Genomic DNA, 16,685 nt, shown 5'->3' on the forward strand with positions numbered 1-16,685 from the left:
TGAGCTGTTGGAGAAGGCATCAGTGATGGACCTGACAGTTAAAACAGTATTTTTGGTGGTATCACATCAGCTCAACGGGTGTCCGAATTGCAGGTTTTATCCTACAGAGAACTTTTTCTCAGATTTTCAGAGAATGGGGTATAACTGCATAGAGTTCTCTCTTTTCTTTCCCAAAGTACCATCAAGTTTTCACGTCATCCACGAAGTATGGTTGTCTACCTTCACACCCTTGGGGTCCAAGAAGAGTGACAAATTTCTGAAATTGCTGGATGTTTGCAGTGTGGTGTTTCGGTATCTGGAAATGATGAATGAGTTCCAACTGTCGGCGCTAGCTTCCAGGGCTAGTCAGCTTCAAAAACGACCATTTCTAGATGGATTAGTAGGGCTTTTTCTTTGGCTTATATAGGAAGCGGAAAGTGACTCCCCAGTATCATTAAAGTCTCATTCTATTAGGAACATAGTATCCTCCTGGGAAGAGACTAGAGCAATTTCTTCTGAAGAAATTTGTAGAGCAGCCACACGGTCCTCCCTCCATACATTCACAAAGTTTTATTGGGTGGATGTAGCTGCTAAATTGGATACTGCGTTCAGATCTTCAGAACTTTCAGCAGGCTCATCTGTCCCACCCAAGATTCTGGACACTTCTTTGGTACGTCCCACATGTTCAAGAGTGATGTGCCTATTGCACTGGAAGGGAAGATTAAGTACTTACCTTGATAATCTTCTTTCTAGGAAATAGACATATAATTCTTGAAGCCTGCCCTGCCAGATGTTCATTAGCCTAATTCTGTTTCAGAAATGTCAGTATTACTGAATATCTTGTTTCTTTTCTCTGTCCAGCAAGATCATGCATAGAGGAGACTACTTCTTTTTGAAGAGACCATGGGGTATCTTTCCACCCTCCAAGACTGTTAGTGCAAGTTGAACCTAGGTAGGTGACTTGTTCATTCAACCCTGTTCTATGTTATAAATGGTTTGTTTATTTCTGTTAAAATGTAATAAGAGCAGAACAGTCTTTTTTTTCTTGAGGAGAATCCCCATACCCCTCCCTGTTATGTTTTCTTCTCTAGGGCTGAACATCTGCTTTGATAGAACTAAGGAATTATAGGACAACCCCGAGTGAAAAGAGGCAGAGCAGAAAAATGTGAATGAGGCTCTCTACACCAGATCTCGCAATCAGAGGTACACAGCCCACAGGTTCAAGAATGATGTGCCTGTTTACTAGAAAGAAGATTATCAAGGTAAGTACCTAATCTTCCCTTAAATTATCCACTTTACATTAAATACATAGAACAAAAGCACAAGAAATTGGCATTATCTGATACTGATGTATCTTGCACTGCCTTCCCAGGTTCATTGCTGCATGGAGAATATTAGCACCCCTGAGCACTGACTGTGAAGATAAATTGATTTATGTTTGTCTAGTGTTTTTATGTCAAAAAAGTGATATTTAATGAGTTCAGTTTTGAAATAAGTAACTTAACTCTTTTTTTTTTTTTTTTAAGGCATGTAGCTGTGTTGGTGGAAACTATAAAGAAGGGCATGCATGATGCTGATGCTGAGGCAAGAGCAGAAGCAAGAAAGTAAGATATCTTTAAAAAAAAAAAAATACAAGTCTAAAGATATATCTATATACTGTAGTCTGTAAATTAAAGTGATAGATAAGTATTCTTTGTTCTTGACTTCAAGTGAAACAAATGCATATGTGCCACTGAGCTTCTGTGTACATGTGGTGATTGTAGCATACAAAAACTTACTGACCTATCAGTGTGGATATATGGAACAAATACTATTCACATTGCACTTCCAGTCTATAAGACAACAAAAGGAATCAGAAATCTTTGTTAATCATAAAGAATGCATCTAGGTAATGTGTAACTGTAAAAGCAAAAAGAATTAAAACTCTAGTCCACAGTTGCCAACTGAAAAATACAGCATATTTTACAAATCTTTGAAAATGAAGTAGAAAAAACGGAGTAGTCTGATTTGATATGGATGTGCCCAGCTCCCTTGGACTTCTTTAACAATACTAAATATTATAAGCTCTGGTGTAACCAATTGGCTTTGAAATCACATGCCCAAGTGAATTGACCTTCACCTGTGTAGAACTATATTAATTCACACAATGACAGGAGAAATTCAGCAGTTCCTGTTGCTTCTCTCTGCTGGGTTTTTGTAGCAAGGACTATCCATGAGCTGGCAAAAGAACTTTGGGACAAATTTATCAAGACATCACAAATCATGGAATGGGTATGGAAGAATTGTAAAGTCCTTTAATATCTTTTATAATATAGTCAAGATGATTATTAAGAAGTGGAAGATCGTATGTCACTGCAAGACTCAGTCTGAATGATCAAGCATATCAGAGGAGTAGGCCACTGTCAATTTTAAAAATCTGCTAGCTTCCGTAGCCAAGAAGGATCAAGATGTACAAATGAAGACAAGATCCTAGGCAACATATAAATGCCTTTATGGAAGGAAGAAGTCAATCAGGAAAACTCATATTAATCCTGTTTGATGTATCTAGAGAAATTGTAGCCTTGTCACAAATAGTTTTATCATCTGACAAAACTGAAATAGAGCTTTGTGGCCCTAATGTGAAGCATTATCTTGGCATAAACCTTGCAATACCATCCTGACTGCGAAGCATAGTGGCAGCAGCAACAGTATGTTACAGATATGTTTCTCTCATTAGCAGGGACTGAGACTGCTGCTCAGGGTAAAAGGGACATGGTAGAGAATGACGCAGGGAAAAAATTTATCCCCGCCCCGTTCCCACCAAACATCTGATCCGTCCTCACAAGTTATGATTTTATATTGAACTTATTTTATTAAAGTATAAAAACCCCCAATATTCTCTACAATTGTCATTTTATTGTGAGGAGACAGGAATTCCCCCTTCAGTGCACTTTGAAAAATGCAGTAAACATGGGAATCCCCCATGTTCACTGCATCTTCCAAAGTGCAGTGAAGGGGGGATTCCCCTCCTCAGATTTTAAACACAAATAATACAGAGCAAAGATCAAAACCCGTCTCCCCTCTCCTCCCCTTCACAAATATCCACTCCACTATCAAGAAAACTGACTAAGCCAAATTACTACAGAATGCAACATAGAAAAATCATGCTAACAGAATACCGCAGTCACACAAGACAGGAATAGTGTTAGAGGAATGCAACTAGGTCAACTGCCCCTTAGTCAGAGAGAGCTCTAAGCCAGCTGGAAGCTAAAGAAGCACGGCCTGGGCTTTGTAGTCCACAGTTATGTCTAACACAGGCTCTAGCAAAGATACATGTTTCATATCTGATATATTCTAATCACAAAATAGAAAATAAAATTATTTTTTTCTACCTTTTGTTGTCTCGTCATTTTATTCTTTAAATCATGTTGTTCTCAGACGCTGGTCTCTGTTTTCTTTTGTCCTCTTAACTCACTTGCCAGGGTTTCCTGACCATTTGATATTTATATGTTGCCTAGGATATTATCTTCATTTATACATCTTAATCCATCTTGGCTAGCAGATTTTTAAAATTGACACTGGCCTTTTCCTCTGATATGCTTGATCATTCTTGTAGTGACATATTCTTTCTCCATGCTTACCATCCATCTTCTATCTCTGTGTATATATTGTTCCCCTTGTTTAGCATCTCCCTTCTCTGTATCCTATATGTCCTTTTCTTCTATTTCTCCTGCGCCCTTCTCCCTGCCTTCGTCATCTCACCATTCTATGATTCCCTCTCCCTGTGTACAGTATCACTCCTTTATATCCCTTTGCTCCGCCTGTCCAGCATCTTCCTTCTGTGTTCTTATTCTCCCCCATGCTTAGACATCTTCCTTCTGTGTCCATATATCCTCCCATGTCTAGCATTACCCCTCTGTGTCCATATACCATTCCCATGCAGCATTCCCCTTTTTGTCCCTGTTCCTATGCTCCCATCCATGCCTACAATCTCCCTTCTTTTTGTATATCTCCCTGTCTAGCTTCTCCCCTCTCTTACTTCTCACACCAATGTGTGTCTTGTACTCTTTCCTCCTTCCCCCCGCTATGTTCAATAATTCACTCACCTTCCTTCATCCCCTTGGTTTAGTTTTTCTCTTTTTCTTTCCTTCTCTCTCTTTCATCTAGCCCCATGGGTCCAACACCTCTATCCCCTCCCTTCAGTGTCCAGGTATGGGTCTGGAACCTCACCCCTCCAGCTCCAGTCCACCCACCACATGGGTCCAGTATCTCTTTCCCTCCAGTCCCCAGTCCAAATCCAGCATCTGTCCCTTCAGCTCCAGCCGGGAGCAACCCCCTACCCCCTTTGTGAGTGCAGCAGCCTCTCCTCGCGAGCCAATCAACCTCCCTCCCTCCATATCGTGGGTCCAACAACCCCCTTCCCTTGCTGCCGATCACGGATGAAAACTAGGGGAACCCCCCCCCTAAAAAACCTGTGACTCCCCTGAGTTGGCCCCTTAACGCCTCCCGCCAAGGGCCTACCAGCCTCTTAGATGAAGAGGCAACATCGCAGGCCTACTCTGGGACCTTCTTCCAGTCCTCCTTCCGATGTAACTTTTGGTTTTGCCAGAAGTCACATCAGAAGAAGGGACTTGGCTGGAAGAAGGTCCTGGAGAAGGCCTGTGATGTTGCCTCTTTGTTGACGAAGCTTCTAAGAGGCTGGTAGGCCCGTGGCAGGAGGCGCAGAGCAGCCGACCCAGGGGAATCTTAGGGTTATTTTGGGGTTTTTTGCTGCCTTTGACCTACGATTGGGAGCGAGAGAGGGGAGCTGCTGGACCCACTATCGCGAGAGCGGTTGCTGGCTGGGTGGGGAGGGAGGTGACTTGTGGCAGATCCTTTACTGCCGGGACAAGTCCATTTTCTGCTCTGCGGGGTGGTGAAAAGCCTTGTTCCCTTACCTGTGGCAAATGACTGATCTTTTCCCCCTGTTCCTGCGGATTTGCCATGGCTCACCACAGGAAACAGTCCCCATCTCATTCTCTATTACCACCTTTTTAAGCTGGTGGCTTTGCTAGAGATAATTACAGGAATTAAAACCTGAGCCCCTGCAGACCTCTGAGGCTTAGCTTTCAGTTATGAGCAGCTCTAAGGCTCAGACCACATTTTTTTTCATTTGCATCCAGATATTACCAAAATGCTGACAGAACATTGGGAGACTCCTAAAGGCCCCTTGCAGATTTCTAAGACTATCCCAGTGGCAAAGCTTTATCCCAGTGGCTCCAGATTTTTCAGCAACTGTTTGTCCTGCCTAAAGTGGATTCGCTGACCAAACATATTTCACTGCCTAGTTGAAGGCGGAGTAACTTTAAAAGACAAGCAAAACCGCCAAGTGGATTTAGTCCCCAAAAGGCAATTTATAGCCCTGGACTTTGGTCTAAAGGCAGCAGCTACTTTTTTTTTTTTTTGCCATAACAGATTGCATCAAGCCCCATTAGAAGAGAATGATGCATATTCCCAGTTTCCGTTTCCAGGCGTGGATTATGTGGCAGATGCCCTATATGATGATTTCAGGTTCTCAGGTTTCTGCTTATTCAATTTCTGCCAGTAGAATGCTCTGGACCAAACGGGCAGGAGATTTGGTGGCCAAGGCCACTTGAGCAGACCTTCATTCAAGGTCCAAATTCTCTTTTTTAAAGGACTGGATGATCTTATGGCCAGTGTGGCAGATCATCACTCAAAGTCCTTGCCAGATGACAGACCACTGACCCCTGGGAGGGTCAGGTCATAGTTCCTTTTGGGGTTCTCAACGATCTCATCAGTCCTTAGCGGGTCCTCTGTCCATAGTTTGTTGCAAGGATCTTGGCAGAGGTATGGAGGCTCCAGGAGAGGTCAGACCTCTAAATCACATCCTGCAGCAGCCTCCAAGAAGTCCCAGTGATGCCAGAGCAGTATCCGAACCCCCTCTGATTGGTGGGAGGTTGTCAATTTATTGTGAGTCTTGGGCAAGGATTTGCTTGGACCTCTGGGTACTGGACATCATTAGAGAAGGTTACAAGCTGGAATTCTTTTGTCCTCTACTAGACTTACTTGTGGACTCTCTGGTTGGTTGACCAGGGAAAGCAGTCACAGTCCAAGCAACAATGACACGGCTTCTATGGATATTCAGGCCATAGAACCTGTATCAGCCAAAGAATCAAGATTCAGCAGATAATTTGTATATTTCATCATGCTCAAGAAAGACTGGGACAACTGGAGAGCAGTCTTGAATCTGAAGTCGGTCAATGCAGAGATGAAGGTACCCCAATTCTGAATGGAGACTATGCATTTGGTCATAGCTTCGGTGGCAATGGAGGAATTTCTGACCTCTCTTTCTGGCTCACAGGAAGTTCCTAAGATTCCATATACTGGAAAGCCATTCCCAGTTCTCAGCATTCCCATTCAGACTAGCAGTGATGTCTCACACCTTTACCAAAGTGATGGTCATTGTCGCAGCACACCTGTGCAAATCAGAGATCCAGGTCTATCTATACTTAGATTACTGGCTGATCAGAGCTCTGTCAAAGCACAAGAGAGGGACAGCAGTGGAACAAGTTGTCCAGCTGCTGCAGGACTTTACTGTAATCATCAACTTTTGGAAGAATCACTTGGAGCACACAGAATCCTGGGAAATTTGCTTCAGCATGGCAGAAGGCCATTCTTTTTTTGCCAGAGACACACAAACTGAAACTAAGATGCTAGATATTGAAGATCTAGGTGATGCTAGCACCCACAGCTTGGCACTATCTGCAGGTGATGAAGTTGATTCTGGCAATCAGAGGTTCTTTGGGTGAAAGCTCATCTACATGCTCTCCGTGACACACTATTCCGCTGGTCTCCACAGGTAAATCCTCAGCAGAGGCCACTGACCCGAACAGGGAAACTCATGAAAATTTGCATTGGTGGCTACATCCTGAGTTGCTGGAAAAAGGCTTGCTAGTCCGCATATCATCTTGTGTGATCCTAGCAACAGATGCCAGCCTTTATGGGGTAGGGGTCATTGTACGTGTCATCCAGTTCAGGGCCGATGCTCGACCTTGCAGAGGAAGTGGTCTGTCAGCTGTGAGCTATTTGTCTGGCCCTCTAGACATTGGAGATTTTCTTAGACAGTGCCAAAGTGGTGACAGTGCCAAAAATGCTTCATTGAAACTGTTTGCCCAGTTATTGTTTCGCAGAGCAGTAGCCCATCTGCGAACTCTTATCAGCAGTGCATGTATCTGGAGTGGACAATGTGCAGGCCAGCTATCAGCCAGTAGATTCTAGACCCTGGGGAGTGATCTGTAGCTCAGAGGGCCTTCAACAGCTTTGTGCATCCGACATGCGATTTGATGGCGTTGGTAGTCAACAAAAAATTCTCTCGATTCTTCAGCTGAAGATTCAAGCCCAGAAGCACCGGCTTGGGATGCTTAGTACAGGACTGCCCATTTCGGTCCTCGAGATTTACTGGCAGGCCAGATTTTCAGGATATCCACAATGAATATGAATGAGAGAGATTTGCATTCCAAGAAGGGCAGTGCAGGTAAATCTCTACTCATGCATATTCATTGTGGATATCCTGAAAATCTGGTCTGCCAGTAATCTTGAGGGCCAGAAATTGGGCAGTCTTGCTCTAGTACAACAGTGGTCAGAAAAAGGCTGTTGTAACATTTTTCCCCTGTGGCCATGTGGCCCATGGGGTCATTCGAAGAATAGCAAATAATTTGGGGTTGGTAATCCTGGTTGCCTCAGATTGGCTGCGTCACCTGCGGTATGCAGATCTGACTTGTCTTCAGAGGGACAAGCATCCCAAACTGCCACAGCATCCAACTGTTCTCGTAGAGTCCAGTTGCCCTGGAGGATCCAGAATGCTTTGGGCTTATGGAATGGCTCTTGAACATGTAGCCTTAGCGTGAAAGGGCTACTTGAAGGTGGTTATAGCTACCCTCCTCAGGTCTAAGAAACCAGCAATGGTCATGGCCTATGCTAAGGCTTGGAAGATTGTTTCAGCACTGTTTGTGCTAAGGAGAATGTGTAAGCCGGTGAAGACTCTGATGTCTCTGATCCTAGCATTTGTCCAAGATGGTCTCGAGAAGGGTTTGGCTGCTAGTTCCCTCATAAGTACAAGTGGCAGGACTCCTATATTTTAGGACTCGAGTAGGAAAAGTTTTCTTTAGCCTCTCATCCATATGTCACCAGTTTTGGGAAAAGAGCATTGCAGCTGCATCCTCCTCTGTGACATCCAATCCCAATGTGGAATCCTAACTTGGATTTGCAGGCCCTCAGTAGACTGTATAAAGCCTTTATGAAAGGAGTCTGATGCTCTTACCGTTATAGACAGTTTTTCTAATAGTGATTTGCTTCAGCAAGAAGGGTTTCAGAACTCTAAGCTCTGTCGTGCAGAGAGCTTTTCCTCAGATTTACGGAGTCAGGGGTCTCCTGCACTGTCCCTTCCTTTCCTGCCTAACAGTGGTCTCGGCCTTCCAAGTAGATCAGGAAGTCCAAATATTCAAGTTCCATCCCATTGATTTAAAAAAAAAGGTGACATTTTGGTGGTGTGGTATGTTAAGGATAGTTTTCTTCATTAACCTTGAGGGACGAAATGAATTTTGCCTCTGATATCTTTTTGTATTAGAGTCCTAGTCACCTGGGTAAGTCAGCCTTTAAGGCTACTATTTCCAGGTGGGTTAGTACAATTTCTTCAGGGGTGGAGTCCTGGCAGTATTGCCTGAGGAAATTTATAGGGCAGCTTACATGGTTTGACACTTCATACTTTAAAGAAATTTTATAGAGTGGATGTGGCAGCACGAAACAGACATTGCTTTTGGGTCTGTGGTGCTCACAGCAGGCTCAACTACCCCACCCGAGATTCAAGGCTTTGCTTTGGTACATCTCACTGGTTCAAGACTCGTATGCCTTTTGCACAAAGGATAGATTAGATTCTACCTCAATAATCTTCTTTCTAGTAGAAAAGCATATGAGTCCTTGAAGGCCTGTCCTGTCAGATTTCAGTTAGTCTGTTTGATGTCTCCAGGCATTTATGTATTTCCAGATGTTGGTGTCTGTTGTCAGACAGATCTGAAGAGTACTGATTGGTCTCTCTGTTTCAAAGAGAAAAGCAAGAGGCTTGAAAGCTTACATAAATGTTGGTGCTGGTTGCACTCAGGGTTGGTGGCTTGTTCATTTCCACCTTGTTTTCAGTTATAATTATGTTGGCATTGATTGTTGCCTTTGACTTGTTGCAGATCAGAACAGAATTGGCTGATTGGGGAAGTAACTCATTTCCTGCCTCTTTATCTCTCTTAAAGAAATTGTCAACTGCTTTGATACGAACTTAGGAGATGGGGCACAGGATAGAGTTGCAGGATGGTGGAAACTGAGAGAATAAGGTAGACAATGCCAACTGCAAATTGGTGAGTAAAGGAGAATAACCCATTAGTTCAAAACTCATACGCCTTCCTACTAGAAAGAAGATCATCGAGGTAAAAACCTAATCTTCCTATTTTTTCATTAGAAACCATTCAGTTAGTAGGTCTAGTGTACAGCTTTTTGTATTAACCCCTCAGTGTGAACCAAGTGTAGATTCATAGATATATTGGTAATTATTCATTATTTTATTGTAAATTTTAATACTGTGGAATAATAATTTTTCAATAGAATAGTTAACTGGGTGTTTGAACAGAGTGCATTCAAATACTGTGTTTTATTTTACAGGACTTACTGGGGACTTAGAAATCATTTTCCTGCTGAAACAGATGCCCTGTACAACTCTCTTGAGCCATCTTACCAAAAGAGTCTGCAGTCTTGCTTAAAGTCATCTGGGAGCGTAGCATCTCTTCCACAGTCAGACAGGTCATCATCCAGCTCACAGGAAAGCCTCAAGTGAGAATTGTTTGAGTGATGATTACTGTACAGGAAACAAGTAATATACTTTCTGGTCATGAATGCATCTTGATGTGAACGTGTCCAAACATTTGCAAGGAATAGGGAAGAGAAGGAATTTTGGATTTAGTTCACACCAGTAGTAGCTCAATGTGTTTGTCTTCTCTTGTCCCCTTGGCTTACAGTATAGGTTTGGACCTGAGACTGTTAAAACATGATGCTCAAAGCCAGGTACTAAATTGGTTGCAGGGGTTTTTTGCCAGCCGCTTGTATGTGGTCAAAAAGGATGGTGCTTTTTCATATTAATGGAAGACAGTTTGTGGTGTTCCACAGGGCTCCCCTTTTTCTCTTTACTTTTTAATAACTTATGCATTCTCTTGGAATGTTTTAGATCACTTCAGGTTTAGGCATTTCATTTATGCTGATGATATTACTGTTAACTTTACCTCTGTCACAGTCTTGGTCAGAGAGTCTTATTCGAGAGTGTTATAGACTAATTGAGAACTGGGTCCTTGTTCGTCACTTAAAAATCAATAAAGAGAAATCCAGAAACTTTCTTAGGATAAGTTCAACCAATGATCAAAGGTTTATTCAGTAGCCTTGATATCAATGGTAATATCTTTTAAGTTTGAATCTTTGCTCCAAATTTTTAGGAGTAAGGGTGGACAATTTAATTGAATATGCCCAATGTTTGTCAGCAGCCAAAAAAAAACCAAACAAGATGCTAGGAATTATTAAAAAAGGGATAATTAACAAGACTAAGATGTTATTTAATGCCTCTATCGCTCCATGGTGTGAACTCACCTGGAATATTTGCGTTCAATTCTGGACTCCTTGTCACAAGAAAGGTATAGCGGCACTAGAAAAGGTTCAAAGAAGAGTGACCGTTGATAAAGGGGGGAACTTATCTCGTATGAGGAAAGATAAAAAGGATAGGGCTCTTCAGCTTGGAAAAGAGACGGCTGAGAGGAGATATGATTGAAGTCTACAAAATCCTAAGTTGAGTAAAGCGGGTATAAGTGCATAAATTTTTTACTATGCCAAAAATTACAGACAAGGGGACACTCGATGAAGTTACAGGGAAATACTTTTTTAAAATCAATAGGAGGAAATATTTTTTCACTCAGAGAATAGTTAAGCTCTGGAATGCATTGCCAGAGGTTGTGGTAAGAGTGGATAGGGTAGCTGGTTTTAAGAAAGGTTTGGACAATTTCCTGGAGGAAAAGTCCATGGTCTGTTATTGAGGCAGAGCTGGGGGAAGCCACTGCTTGCCCTGGATCAGTAGCATGGAATGTTACTACTCTTTGGGTTTTGGCCAGGTACTAATGACCTGGATTGGCCACCGTGAGAATAGGCTACTGGGCTTGATGGACCATTGGTCTGACCCAGTGGCTATTCTTATACCCATCCTTTAATAAATAAATCTTTCTATACCCTTGGAAAGTTGAAGACCATAAAGAAATATTTTTCCAGTGCAATAGGTGAGACATTCTAGACATTAGGGCTATTTCCTTATAGCCGCGTGCTGCTGCAGAAGGAATCCACTGGATTTTTCACTCTGCCTCTGTTGTTCTTTATTGTATTGCTCTCTAGCTCCACCTTCAGTTCTTTCCTTCTGCACACTTTCAGTTCTTTCCTTCTGCTTTCCCCATTTTATTATTTTTAATTTGATGTAATTTCATTCCTTTTTCAGGCAATTTGGTGCTTGGAGTGAATTTGAAGCTCTGCCTGCTTGAGAATTCACAGACTTCGGTCTGTAGCTGACATGCTGATCCCTGATCCCTTCGGGGTACCTGTCAGTCAGTCTGCTAGGCTTGTCTCACGCCCTGTTAAGCGGGGGTCAAGCGCAGACTGTTTAGCACGCTTAGGGGGCTCAGCAGTGTTCCTCAGCTTGCAGGCTGCGTTTTCATGCCGCCACCTGTCTCCGTGCTTAGTCAGTGGTCCGTAGGAGTGGATGCATAGTTAGACAGTGGAGTCTGACCTGCAGCCTGAAGATGAGCTTGAGAACAGCTTTTCCAGTAGTGTGGCAGTAAATTCTCTCTCTGACTCTTAATCGGGACTAGAGAGCAGCTGCAGATTCTGTGACCACCGTTTGTGAGGCTCCAACAACGATTTCTAAAACTTAATATTGAGGGGTTTTGAGGGTTTTATAGTGATCCTCTGAGTTCCCCCACCTGAAATATCCTATTTTGGTAATTTGTTAATTTCGGGAAGTGCCGTTTTTAGTTCATTTTTGGCATGAATTTGGGTCCAGCGGCCATCTTGGATTTTCAGCAATCTTTTTTTTTTCAACTTCTCCCTGCTTCTTTAAAATTTGGATTTTTGCCAGGAAAACTGCTGGAATGGGGTCTCGAGGGTCTCCTAGTTTAGTTATTTAGTTAATTATTTATATACCACTTATATATCCTAAGTGGTTTATATTCAAGGACTTTATCATATTTACTATATGTCCCAGCGGGCTCAAACTCTATCTAGTGTACTTGGGGCAATGAGGGGATTAAGTGACTTACCCAGGGTCACAAGGAGCAGTGAGGGATTTGAACCCACAACCTCAGGGTGCTAAGGCTGTAGCTCTAACCACTGCACCACACACTCCCAGTTTGGATCCTAGTTTGGATTCATGCCAAATTTGAGCAAATTTGCCACTTTTGAGCATTTTTGCACAACTTGTTGCATGGCACAGTTGTGGAGGGAGGGCAGTAACTACTGGTTCAGCCTCCCCTTCAAAGAAGCAGATGATTACTTGCTCAACTAGCCCATTGGGGCAGCCGATTTTACTTTCCGAGCTTGATTCTGTGGCGGCCTGGTTCGAGACACACCCTCCATAGCCTAAAATGCGCAAGTTTCAGTCATCTAAGGGTAACTCTATGCCCCAGGGTCCAGATAACTTCTCAGGGTGTGTGAGATTTTGTGCTCCTGAGTTTCCAGCCAAGGATCTGACTGCTGGTGTTTCTATCCCCCCTGCAAAGTCCCTGCCCGATGTTTCCTTCTCGGGGGAGTTCAGCGTCTGCACCAGCTCTGTCTGTTCCTTTTTCGCAGCCAGTTCAGGGGGCGCCAGCGGCGAATCTGGTCCTCAGTGAGCATTTGCAAGACTGCGCTGCTCGGATTGGAGAATTCGGATTTAAATGTTGGATCCATGGATCCCTTAGCGGCTCCGGATCCTGGTGCTGCACATAGTCCAGGCTACTGTTAAGCGTTTCCTGGATATTCGAGCAATAGAGCCAGCACCAAGCGCCCTTTTGGGCTCAAGCAGATACTCTGTATACTTTATCGTACTAAAGAATGTATCAGTATATTAGAGACCTCTTCTGGATCTAAAATAAATGCAGGTGGCTCTCAAGCTTACTCAGTTCTGGATGGAGACCGTGAAATTGGTCTTGTAGTAGTGGCTTCGGGTGAGTTTCGGGGTTCCCTGTATTTTACGGAGGCAGATTTACAGATTCCCATTTTTTCCAGCTCACCATTATTTCTGAGGTTTCATGTGTGGGATCAGTTTTCAGCTCTGCCATGTGGTCTGACAACAGCGCCCCAGAACTTCACCACTGTGCTGGTTGTTGGGGAGGCTCATTGGAGGAGGATGAGTTTGCAAGTCACCCATATCTGGATGACTGGTTGCTCAAAGTGCCTTCATTGGAAGTGGGGCATGCCACGGTGGAACGGGTATTCCGGGTTCTGGATGACCTGGGCTGGTTTGTCAACTTCATCTTCAGCAAAATCCATCTGTCGCCCACACAGTCGCTGGATTCCAGTGTGTGTGTGGGGGTGCTGTTTGATACAGTGGCAGACCATGTATACCTGCCGAGGCTCAGAGACAGAAGCTGTGTTTGAATATTTTGGAGTTCTTATTTAAAAAACAAACAAACCAAAAACACTAGTCGACGCCTTTGGATGGTGGTGATAACGAATACCAGCCTTTGGGGCTGGTGGGGCTCGCTGCTTCCGTCTCCTTCAAGACAACGGGACTCCATTACAGTCCATCATTCGTCTAGCCCTTAAAGACTTCCTGAAGTCTCTGGAGGGGCTGGGAGAGTCCCTGCTTCTTTTCCTTTGGACAGAACATTATCTTCAGACGCTGCCAGTGGTGCATGTGGAATGAGTGTACTATATTCAAGTGGACTTCATCAGCCGTCAGACTCTAGACACCTGAGAGTAGACCCTGTCTCCTCAGGCACTTCGGGTGATTGTGTAGAATTGAGGTCAGCCTCATATCGACTTCATGACCTCAGCAGGGGAGAAAAAAAGGGCACCACGCTTCTTCAGCTGCAGATTCCAGCTCAGAAGCGAGGGACTTGAGTACAGCCTTGGCCTCTAGACGTTCTTTATTATGTCTTTCCACCCTGGCTGAAGTCATTTGGTGGCTTAAGAGTCATCCAGGCCGCTTCCTTCTAGTGGCTCCAGAATGGCCTCAAAGACTGTGGTGTGCGGTTCTGATGCATTTGTGGGTTTGGCGCTGTGGGCACCTGAGTGTTTACCTGGTCCTTCTCACTTGGGCCCGGTTGTCATGGAATTTCCAGGTCGCTTTGCTCTTCTGACTTGGCTCTTGAGCTTGTGGCCTTAGATCCTACAGGCTATTCGGAGCTTGTGCTTCATCCACTGCCCAAATCTAAGAAGTTGTCCAAGGTGTCTGCCTATGTTAAGATGGGATGTAATTTTTCCTCCTTTGAGATGACGGGGCTCCAGGGTCACGGATCCTTCCCTTTCTCTGAGCTGATCTGGATAATGTTCTCACGGTGGTGTCTCTTTGTGCCTAGAGGATTGGTCTGTCCTGTTTTCCATCTCAGGATCATCAGTTATAGTTATCGTCGCATCTGGTTTTTGCTCATTTTTGAAGGGGTCTCTTCGGTCCGGCTACCCATTAGAAGCTGATAAAGGAAAGGCTGAATTGCTTAACAAATATTTCTGTTCTGTGTTCACGGCTGAAGATCCGGGAGTGGGACCACAGAAGACAAATGCGAATTGGAATGGTGGAGTAATAGACCCCGATCGATTTTCAGAGGGTTGTGTTCATGAGGAGCTAGCTAAATTAAACATAGGTAAAGCAATGGGGCTGGATGGTGTACATCCAAGGGTGCTGATGGAACTTAGGGAAGTTCTGGTGGCTCAACTGACTAACTATTTCAGTGCTTCTCTAAAGCTGGGAGTGGTACCGGAGGACTGGAGAAGGGTGGTTATGGTTCCTTTACACCAGATATCCCCAGTCTGCGGCCCACTAGCCGGCTATGACCATATGACAGCCGAACTACGAGAAAACTGCAGCATTGGAGACTCACTCAGTGAAGGGCTACAGCAAAATAGCTGCCTCCTTCACTGAGGACACTTTAGAGAATGACAAGGTGTCTGGAGGCGGCAACGTTTTCATCAATTCCTGCATGACTGCTCCAAAGCTTTTCCTTTGACGTAAGCTGCCTAGGCGGAATCAGGAAGTGTGTTAGAGGAGAAGCTTTGGGGCAGTAACGCGGGACTTGGTGAGAACATTGCTGTGTCCTGACGCCTCAGAAATAGAAAACTATGAAGAGCGCCCACGAAGGTGAGGGGAAGGGTTGAGTGGCTCTGAAGGGAAGTGGAAGGAGAGGGGGAGTAGACGCTGGATGGAAGTGGGGAGGGAAGAGAAAGGAGAGCAGATGCTGTTTGGAAGGGGGGAGAGTGAGAGAGGTGGAAACAGATGCTGAAAGTGGAGAGAGAGGGAGCAGATGCTAGAAGGAAGTGGGGAGGAGAGAAAGGGGAGCAGACCCTGGATGGGAGAGAGAGGGGAACAGACACTGGATGGGATAGGAAGGAAATGGAGAGGAGAGAGCGAGCAAGCACATACTGGATGGAAGGAGTGGATAAAGAAAAAGAGCACATGCTGAATTGGGGTAGGAGGATAGATTTAGTGAGATACTGGAAGGAGTGAAGGAAAGCGGTAGCAAGCTGTAGGTAGACACAGTGAAAGAGAAATTGAGGGCTGGAAAGTAAATAGACAAGAGATGGAAAACAAATTAAGAAGGAAAAGTAGAAAAGAAAAGGATGGGAAAGGGAGAGAGGAGAGAGATACCAGAGCATTGGGAGAGGGGGAGGAAACATTCCAGATATGAAGGGAGGAAAGGAGGAGAGAGATGCTAAAAACCACCTGGGGGAGGGAGTGAGAGATGGAAGGGAAGAAGACAGAGATGCCAGACCATGGAGGAAGCAGAGGGAAGAAGATGGGTACCAGACCAATGTGGGGAAGAAGGGAGAGACAGAGGCATAGAAATAGAGCAGATGCCATAAGGAGGTAGAGAGAAGGCAAACAGTGGATGGAAGAAAGAGAAAGACAAGAAGATGAGGAAAGCAGAAACCAGACAACAAAGATAGAAAATTTTTTTTTTTCTTTTCGCTTTAGGATAAAGTTTTCGCTTTAGGATAAAGTAGTATTGTAGATGTGTTCAGTATAAAACTATTTGAGGCTTGTGTGAATGGGATCAGATGGTTTGCGGGGACAGGGTGAGGAAGGAGACCAAGCTCACGGGGACAGGACGGAGACCGAGCTCACAGGGACAGGGACTGAGTTTTCAGGGACTGGATGGAGATGGGGACAAATTTTTCCCCATGTCATTCTCTAGGACACTTTTCAGAATGCTAGGCGGGCAGGGCTTTGCAGCAGCGCAGAGAGAGGAGAGAGACTGAGCTGAGGAGAGATACGAGCACATACTATTTGCACTTCAGGCATACAGGCAGTATTGGGCACTCCACCTTTACACACTCTGCAGATCAGTATCCAGCCAGGCTGGAGGAGTGCTGGAGGAGGAAAATCTGATGTGGTGGTGGAGCAGCAGCACGTGGGGCAGAGGTAGGGAGAGGGGGTACCTGGTTGGCAGTGACAGAAGGAGAGGCAG

At 44.4% G+C, this 16,685-nt stretch overlaps 1 protein-coding gene across 16 annotated transcripts in view; it reads left to right on the forward strand.

The window, feature by feature from the left end:
- Positions 1–16,685, forward strand: part of CLASP2 (cytoplasmic linker associated protein 2) — a 650,335-nt gene that overhangs the window by 277,487 nt on the left and 356,163 nt on the right. For all 16 annotated transcript variants that reach the window (XM_033930348.1, XM_033930349.1, XM_033930352.1 and 13 more), the window contains 2 exons: positions 1,506–1,583; positions 9,664–9,831. In XM_033930348.1, coding sequence (XP_033786239.1) covers positions 1,506–1,583; positions 9,664–9,831 — 246 coding nt within the window. The remainder of the gene's footprint in view (positions 1–1,505; positions 1,584–9,663; positions 9,832–16,685) is intronic.

This window comes from Geotrypetes seraphini, chromosome 2 (genome assembly GCF_902459505.1).
Source record: "Geotrypetes seraphini chromosome 2, aGeoSer1.1, whole genome shotgun sequence".
NCBI classification, from domain to species: Eukaryota; Metazoa; Chordata; class Amphibia; order Gymnophiona; family Dermophiidae; genus Geotrypetes; species Geotrypetes seraphini.